This window comes from Ctenopharyngodon idella, chromosome 18 (assembly GCF_019924925.1).
Source record: "Ctenopharyngodon idella isolate HZGC_01 chromosome 18, HZGC01, whole genome shotgun sequence".
Lineage (NCBI taxonomy): Eukaryota > Metazoa > Chordata > Actinopteri > Cypriniformes > Xenocyprididae > Ctenopharyngodon > Ctenopharyngodon idella.
Window position 1 is genome coordinate 28,119 of NC_067237.1, and position 9,922 is coordinate 38,040.

The 9,922-nt window shown below is 39.2% G+C and overlaps 1 protein-coding gene across 1 annotated transcript in view; it reads right to left on the reverse strand.

The window, feature by feature from the left end:
• Window positions 1-9,102, reverse strand: part of LOC127500137 (uncharacterized) — a 28,933-nt gene extending 19,831 nt beyond the window's left edge. The window contains exons 1-2 of the mRNA XM_051871079.1: window positions 8,956-9,102; window positions 8,458-8,588 (exon numbers count right to left, since the gene is read on the reverse strand). Coding sequence (XP_051727039.1) covers window positions 8,458-8,577 — 120 coding nt within the window. The 5' untranslated portion in view covers window positions 8,578-8,588; window positions 8,956-9,102. The remainder of the gene's footprint in view (window positions 1-8,457; window positions 8,589-8,955) is intronic.
• Between the last annotated feature and the right edge of the window lie 820 nt (window positions 9,103-9,922).

Below are 9,922 nucleotides of genomic sequence, written 5' to 3' on the forward strand. Positions count from 1 at the left end.
GATTTAAGCTAAAATCAAGAAGTTTGTGATCAGAGATACCAGTGTCAGAGGAAGAGATGGAACAGATATCAACCCTTGATGTACAGATCAGATCAAGGATATGACCACGAGTATGGGTAGGAAAATGAACATTCTGAGTGAGATTAAAACATTCAAAAACAGATAGTAATTGATTAGTGTTAGAGCAAACAGTATCGACATGAATATTGAAGTCACCAAGCAGGAGAATGGGAAATGTCAATGAACAGGCAAGGGTTAACAGTTCACTGAGTTCAGAAAAAAAGTTGGACAGGGCATTAGGAGGACGATAGAGCAAGATAATTATAAGAGAGTCAGCCTTCAATACCATATATTCAAATGAATTGGTATCATGAAAATTAAGTTGCGTGAGTCGGAGATTGTCTCTATAAATGACAGCGAGAACACCCCCTTTACCATGCAGACGAGGTCTGGACAGATACTTATATCCTTCAGGTGCGAGCAGATTCAACTGCAGAAAATCATCCGGAACTTGCCAAGTTTCAGTGAGAAGAAAAATGTCAAGCTTATTGTCAGTGATAATTTTATTGAGATAAGGGGCTTTGTCTGATATTGATCGACAGTTCAGAAGCGCAAAGTGACGATGCAGGGAATTCAAGTTAGCGGTATGTTGCTGGGCATCAGTGAGATAAATTAAAGAGCGATGTATAGTATTGCCGGCGGGTAACTGTCTGGTCATGGACGACAATCTATGGTTAGTCCAGATGCACGGAAGGGAATCAGGCTTAGAGCAAAAGGTACTCCTGAAGACACGCCGTGAGCAGTGAATGTATCGTGGGCGCCGGAGAATCCTTAGACTCCGACAGCATTCATACGTCACAGAATCGAGACGTGGGTGGCAGTTCAAGGCCCTTAGCTGTGATGGTAAATATCCAATATCCATTATGAAAGTGAGATAGAAAATGAGGCAGATAAAAGAAAAAAGAAAAACTTTTGCCCGAGGCATGTTAGTACTGAGCAAATGCGAGCCGATCACAGGCGAAAACCACGTTAGCCAGGACCTGAACGCCACTTCACCAAAAAGGGCATACTTCACCAAAAAGGGCATACTAAAGTTGCGTTGCGCACTAGCTGTGAGATATGTGAGCGGGCTAATTCCAAGCCACATATCGTCACTTCTTGTTTGTTGCTGCCGCGCTGTTTGAGTTAGAGCTCCGTCGAGTTGATTCCTAATTGCTTGTTTTTTTCTTAAAATCAAATTTATAACCTATCATTCTCTTTTACGGCGGGGGAACACATCCCCGACACTATTTTTTATAAAAAACACTCGGATTGCCTTGATATCGCTAGTTTTATCCGACTTCTCGAACATTCGCTACTAGCTTTAGCCCGTTAGCAATAGCGGCGTGGTCACACTAGCATTTGTACTCTTCTCACTCACAATATTATTGTTCATCTATACTAATGGCGGGCGTACCGAATGTGTCTCTATCTTTGAGTGCAGGTGAGGACACGTTCGAGCTGCATGCGGTGCAGTTGGAGCTGGAGGCCGTGGAACGACAGATCCGGACCCTTCTGGAGAAGCAGGCCGAGCTACGGGAGCGGCGAACAGCGCTGGAAACATCCCGTGCTGACGCTCACCAATCCTCGGTAAGTTTGCAGCGCGATATTAACATTCCTGCTTCCTCTACGCCGTGTGCTTCTCTGCACAGGGCACAGGGACTCGTTCACTCCGGTGCCGTCACACCAGGGACCTTGGGTTCTTCAGCAACGGAAGGCGCGAGCCAGGCCTCGGACCAGGACCTCTCCCCCTCCGCCGCCCCCGGTCTTCGAGGTCTCGACGAGGAACCGCTTCTCCCCTCTTCGCGAGGCAGAACGAGACGCCGTGGTCATCGGAGACTCCATCGTCCGTCACGTCCACGCTACCACAACCAAAGGTAAGGTGCGCAGTCACTGTTTTCCTGGTGCTCGTGTCCTCGATGTCTCTGCACAGGTTCCCGCGATCCTGAATGGCGCTGAGAGCATCGGAGCTGTTGTTCTGCACGTGGGGGTGAACGACACCAGGCTGCGGCAGACGGAGGTGCTGAAGCAGGACTTCAGGAGCCTGATCGAGACGGTACGAGCCACATCGCCCGCGACGAGGATCATCGTGAGGACTTCCGACGTACCGACGTGGACATGAAAGGTTCAGTAGATTATTTGCTTTAAATGAATGGTTAATGTCTTGGTGTACTGAACAGAAGCTGCTCTTTATAAATAATTGGAATCTTTTCTGGGAGCGACCTAGGCTCTTCCGTGCTGATGGCCTGCACCCCAGCAGAATCGGAGCTGATCTTCTGTCGGAGAACATCTCCAAGACGCTTCGCACCGTATGACTAGTAAGTCAAACCTCAAATCACAGTCTGTGTTCTACCCACTTAATTGATAGAAATGTGAGTGTAATACAGTCTATAGAAACTGTGTCTATTCCCCGAATAGTGAGGTTCAACAATAAAAATAAAGGATCTAGAAAAAATCTGATCGTGATCAAACCAGAAATTCGCAAAATTACCGAACAAAAACAATTTCTAAAGCTAGGGCTACTAAACATTAGATCGCTGACACCTAAGGCGGTTATTATAAATGAAATGATCACAGATAATAGTCTTGATGTAATTTGCCTTACTGAAACATGGCTTAAACCAAATGATTATTTCGGTCTTAATGAGTCTTGTCCACCTGGCTACTGTTATAAAAATAAATGCCGTCCGGTTGGCCGTGGCGGTGGTGTTGCAACAATCTATAGAGAGATTCTTAACGTTACCCAGAAAACAAACTACATGTTTAATTCATTTGAAGTTCTCGTGCTAAACGTTACACTCTCAGATATAAATAAAAAGTCGCTACTATCTATTGCTTTGGCTACTGTTTATAGACCTCCAGGGCCTTATGTTGATTTCCTAAAAGAGTTTGCAGACTTTCTCTCAGACCTATTGGTCAACGTTGATAAAGCGCTGATTGTTGGAGATTTTAATATTCATGTAGATAATACAAATGATGCGTTAGGGGCTGCGTTTACAGATTTACTAAACTCGTTTGGGGTCAAACAAAACGTCACTGGACCCACTCACCGTCTTACTCATACACTAAATTTAATTATATCACATGGAATCAATCCTACTGATATAGAAATTCTACCGCAAAGTGATGATATCACTGATCATTACCTTGTAACATGCGTACTGCATACTGCTGATATTTGTCAAATTGCACCGCAATATCGACTAGGTAGAACAATTCTCCCGACAACTAAAGATAAATTCACAAATAAACTGCCTGATCTGTCTCACCTGCTCATTGTACCCAAACACACAAATGATCTTGAGAAAATTACTAGCAGTATGTGCATCACTTTCACTAGTACATTAGATACTGTTGTACCGATGAGATTAAAAAAGGTTAGAGAGAAAAATACTGTACCATGGTACAACAATATTACTCACGCTATAAAAAGAGAAACTCGTAATCTAGAACGCAAATGGAGACAAACTCGTTTAGAGGTCTTTAGAATCGCGTGGAAAGACAGCTCGTCCCATTATAGAAAGACTCTAAAAGCAGCCAGGGCCGAGCATCTCCGCAAACTCATAGAAAATAACCAAAACAATCCAAGGTTCTTATTTAGTACAGTGGCTAGATTAACAAATAAACAGACATCACCAGAACAAAACATTTCATTACAGTTTAGTAGCGATGACTTTATGAATTTCTTTACTGAAAAAATCGAAAGCATCAGAAATACGGTTGTAAATGTACAACCCTTGACAGAGTTTTATGATTCAGCCTCAATTATCGTCCCTCAAGAACAGTTGCAGTGCTTTACAACTATAGGACAGGAAGAGCTAAATAAACTTATCACAGCGTCTAAACCAACAACATGTTTATTAGATCCAATACCCACTAAACTACTGAAAGAATTGTTACCTGTAGCAGAAGAGCCTCTTCTCAATATTATTAACTCGTCTTTATCTCTAGGTCATGTTCCAAGACCGTTCAAGTTAGCAGTTATTAAGCCTCTCATTAAGAAACCACAATTAGATCCAAATGTATTGGCAAATTACAGACCCATTTCAAATCTTCCATTTATATCGAAAATATTAGAAAAAGTGGTGTCGGTCCAATTGTGCTCCTTCCTGCAAAAAAATGCTATCTATGAAAAATTTCAGTCAGGATTCAGGCCTCATCATAGCACAGAAACTGCGCTCGTTAAAATTACAAATGACTTACTTCTAGCTTCTGACCAAGGCTGTATCTCAATACTAGTGTTACTTGATCTCAGTGCTGCGTTCGACACTATAGATCATAAAATACTCCTAGATCGACTACAGAATTACACTGGTATCCAGGGACAGGCATTACGGTGGTTTAGGTCGTATCTATCAGACCGTCACAATTTTGTTTATTTAAACGGGGAAGAATCTAAGATAACGATAGTAAATTATGGAGTGCCTCAAGGATCTGTGTTAGGCCCTCTGCTATTTTCAATATACATGCTGCCACTTGGTAATATTATAAGAAGACATGGAATTAGTTTCCACTGCTATGCCGATGATACTCAATTATATATTTCAACACAACCAGATGAAAACTCTAAATTATCCAATCTGACAGAGTGTGTTAAAGAAGTAAAACATTGGATGACTAGTAATTTACTTCTATTAAATTCAGATAAGACTGAAGTATTACTTATTGGGCCAAAAACCTGTACACAGAATCTCTCAGACTACAATCTGCATTTAGAAGGATGTACTGTTACTCCATCCTTGACAGTTAAAGACTTGGGTGTTATATTAGACAGCAACTTGTCTTTTGAAAATCATATTTCATATGTTACAAAAACAGCCTTCTTCCACCTCAGAAACATTGCTAAGATACGGAATATGTTATCTGTTTCTGATGCAGAAAAGTTAGTTCATGCTTTCATGACGTCTAGACTAGATTACTGTAATGCATTACTAGCTGGTTGCCCTGCTTCCTCAATAAACAAGCTACAATTGGTACAAAATGCAGCTGCTAGAGTTCTTACCAGGTCAAGAAAATATGATCATATAACACCAATTTTATCATCTCTTCACTGGTTACCTATTAAGTTCCGTATCGATTATAAAGTACTGCTAATGACCTATAAGGCTCTAAATGGTTTAGCTCCTGTGTACTTAAACGATCTTTTATCGCCCTACAATCCTTCAAGCTCTTTAAGATCACAAAACTCTGGACTTCTGGTTGTACCTAGGATAGCTAAGTCCTCTAAAGGAGGGAGAGCGTTTTCACATTTGGCTCCTAAACTCTGGAATAGCCTTCCTGATAATGTTCGGGGCTCAGACTCGCTCACCCAGTTTAAATCTAGATTAAAGACACATCTCTTCAGCCAAGCATTCACATAATCCATCTCATATCAGATCAATTGCACATGACTATCTTTGCTTAATGTTATGAACAGCAGCTATGCTAATTATTCTCCATTTGCTTTTCTGTTTTACCTCGGGACGCCCGTCCCGAGGTGACTAGAGAGTACATCAGTTTCAGTTTGGATCCAGCCTCTTAAGAAGACCTCAGATGACTAAAACTTTGGAAGAGACGGCGCCAACTCCTGCGATGACTTCAGAAGATGCAACATCTGGATCAACACGCACATTCACATTCTATAAATCCTAATTATTGTTAATATGTAATTCATTTTTCCAGGAGCTCTTTGCTTCTACCTCCAATTAAATTGCTAACAGTAATTGTATGTTAATCGCCTAAATTATTACATTATTAGCTAACTGCAGCCTCCAAATTGTAATGTTGATATGCATTCTCTGTAAAGCTGCTTTGAAACGATATGTATCGTGAAAAGCGCTATACAAATAAATGTGAATTGAATTGAATTGAATTAAATAGGAGACAACACACCCAGATAGCAAGCTATTAAACGAACAGCGCAACTGACTGAGAGAGCGGTAACTCACCCATCAGAAGAGCCGAACGTGGTGGAGGCGTTAACAGGTAGAGGGCTCGCAGCAGCCCGGTGGCAAGCTCACAGACAACAGGAGTTTAAAAATGATAATAGTCCAGTTCAAAGATCAGCAGTGAGAAATGGAGTAATCCAGACAGAATACTGAAAAAATAATCCAAACAAAACGGTGGAAAAACATGTAACAAAACATACAAACAGTCCAGGTGCGAAGCGGCAGCACAGACGCGCACAGCGTTCTCAACCCGGAAGTAGAATCCAGTTGGATTATCTCGGCAAAGGAGAAGTGCTCACTAACACAGATTTAGACAGATTTGTGAACAATATTTGAGAGAAATAGGCCTTTTGTGTACATAGAAAAAGTCTTAGCTCTTTGAGTTCAGCTCATGAAAAATGGGGGCAAAAACAAAAGTGTTGCATTTATAATTTTGTTCAGTGTATATTTCATTGACTGATTAAGTTATACACCTGTGGCTTGTTTCGTTGGTTAGATTGCCTTGTGTATTTAAACCTTGTGTTTCTTCTGTTCAGTGTCCATTCATGTCTCACTGTTCTCTGATATTTATATGTATTTTATGCTATACTGTTATAAAGATCTCAGTGATTTACATTACAAGCATTAGAATTTCATCTGACTTTTTATACATATAAATATCTGCAACCAAGTCCATATTTTTAGCCATTTTGTGCCTCTGAAAACAACAAATGTTTTTCAGCCTCAAGTATGAGCAACATAATCTCCTATGTCAGACTATATGAGCAAAAAAGATAAGTCATTCTTCTGACTTATCTCAGGCTTTACAGGGTTAAGTTCTGCTCAGTTGTTCTTAAAAGCATACAACAGTCTGGCATTACAAGAAAACAAGCATCTTAAACTAGAATTGATTGTTTTGAATCAATAAATGTTTGGAAAGCCAGATGACATTGTTTTGACTGGATCTAAACTTGAATGGCTGTTCACACTGCCTCAAACACAACGGTCATATTCACACTGTGGCAACAAACACCAACATGGTAAAAAATAAGGAAGTCTATAATACCTGTCCAGTAACCCTATCCATAAAATCTCAATGGGACTGACTCGACTGGCACAGAACAGAACTTGCTTGTAGACTTTTCATACCGGTAATACCAGTTCAAAACCGTAATACAGGTATAAGTGCTGGTTGGACATTAGGTGGAGCTATGGACTCATTTTCATATGTGTATATATATATATATATATATATATATATATATAATCGATTATTTTTTGCTGCTCTAAATTCACAGCAATGCCACAACAAAGTAACCTTCAGAGAAGAGGCAAACCCTCTAACAATGCATCACAAACCAAGCAAATAATAGTCTGATTGGGGAGATAAAAATGAAATGAATATTAAAATGTGTGTGAAGAGTTAGGGCCACTTTGCTGTATGTTAAAACTGATACTTTAAAGATGCAGTCCATAAGTTTTGTTTGAAACCTGCAGTTATTTGCGGAATTATCATCTATACGTGGGTTGTGCATCGGCACAGCTCCTCATTGCGATTGAATCTAAAGTTTGCTGTACTGTACTTCGGAATAACAGATTCTATGTCTATGTCATCTGAACAAGTAAGTAACATGTCTGCCACTTCTGTTCTGATCAACTGAGAAAAAAATCAATAAATCGCACTGCCAATGGTGATTAAATCTAACGATCGCTTAGCTTGGATCACGTCAAACCGTGCAAATTATTATTATTGTTATACTTTGTTCTCAAACTGTTAATGTTAACATCAGCATTGCATGACAATCCGCCATCAAAATGATAGTTTAATTATTGCAGCTGCTGTGAGAAAATGATCTGCCTCACATGCCATATAGCCTACTAGCTGGGACTCCTTCTTTCTGTTTACAGACATGATGTAATGACGCAAAGACGAACGGCTGCATGCTCAAATTTCCCCCAGGAACCCACCAGTAATGATTTTATTATAAAACATTATTACAAGCTTACTATTGTTTACTATTATATTACTATATGCTTACTATTATCAGGCTAAGGTAAGGAGATAGTTTTAAACACTGGCAGGTTATGTACTTGCTCAAAATTTGATTTTGGATCATTTTTAACCAAAAAAGTTACGGACTGCAGCTTTAAATATTAAACTATAATTGGGTGGTGCTTTTGGCTCTGAGACATTGAACAGTTCTGTGTGTTTGTTTGGAAATATTTTTGATTTGCAAATAAAGCAAACATGGAATATTGTGTCTAAAATGTTAACTCACAACATTCACTTCTTGGTCATTTAATATAAAATCAATATAACATAATATCTACTTGCATGTCGCAAAAACAAATGTATCAGTTGTATTGTAAAAACTATATTATCATAGACGACACATATAGACCTCCACTCACATTCCATTGTAAACCATAAAGAGAGGAAATAAATGAGGCCTGAATCAGAGGCTTTAAATCTTGACACAAAAATTTAAATTGTTCTAGTAATAAATCTCACCTGCTGTGATCTGTCTTGATCAAGCAATTCAATATTGACAGCTGCACCCAAAATGGATCCCGCAGTGGTGCGAGTCAGTGACAGCAGGCAGACAGCCAGAAGCCACAGATTCAGCCTCATCACGGGTTCCACTGCTCCACACACAGTACATATCATCGTCACACACTTTGTAATAGCTTCAAGATGTTAATCATTAAGAATAATATTTGTAAACTTAGGATACTAATTCAGTCTATTGTGATCTTTTAATGAACATAGGCTACTCTATGGAATTTTATCTCATTCTCATGATAAACATATGCACATGCTAAACCCCAAATGTTTCTTCAAATTTCACAATAGCTTGTTCAAAGGTGTTATTTTTATTTTGAAATTCAGGATAACTAGGACAATTTCCCCCAGTCATCTCAATGTCAAAAACTGTCCCAGTTTACCTGAATTCACCCTATGTACTTCTAAGACAAATCTCTGCCATGATTGTGAAAGAATCAGACGTACCCAAATGCCTCCTGATGTCTCTTGCTTCCTTCAGAATGTTTCCCTCCACTGTTATTATCACTGATTTATCAGTAACCTGGATATTTTTAATCGATTAGACAACGTTCAGAACTCATGTGCGAAACATCTTGTTTCCTAGCATCAATGTGAAAGTAAAATGTTATGAAAAAGGATGCCAAACTGGCTTGGCGAGAATTGTTAAGGCATTTAGGTCCATTGTTCAATGATTACACGTCAAGGAGTGTGAATGCCAGGAACAAACTGCGTGTTGAATAAAGCTCAACAAGGAAGAAAACAATATCCTTATTGAATCTTGTAGAGACAAAAATCACACCTGCTTATGGCCAGTAAACAGAGAACATGTATGAGCAAAAAACATTTACCAGCTATAAGGCCATTTGTTCTTTGCACAGATCATGTGAGTTCACATGTGCTCATGTTTCAAATCAGCTAGTTTCTGTCACAGTGAAACTACATCTGTCACACAAACCTGAACACACATCATCGTATTTCTTACAAGTATCTTAGATAAGTGTTTTGGTAAATTTATAGTTTGCTATAGGTGTTTTCTGTAGTGGATGGTTTATATGTCTATTTCAGCATTTACTGTCGGTAGTGATTATTTGCTATCTGGATCAAAGCTGTTGGTGTTTTTCCCCCTTGTCCTTCAAGAAAATGCTGGGCCGAATGACCTTGTTTCTAAACAAACTCCAGGGTTGTGTGGTAATTTAATTCCCATTTAAATCAACACCTCTATTAGGAGCAATTAATAGAATAATAGTTTATTTACTCTGCTTATGTGCCTCTCACTTAATGCCAGGGGTTTGAATATTACAATTTACTATTTATATTATTTGATATATGAACATGTATTGTAAGCACTATGTAATATTATAATTACCATCTGAATAAGGCATTTAATTTGAATCAAATCAGCGTATTCAGATTATCATTCCTCTGGTTTGAG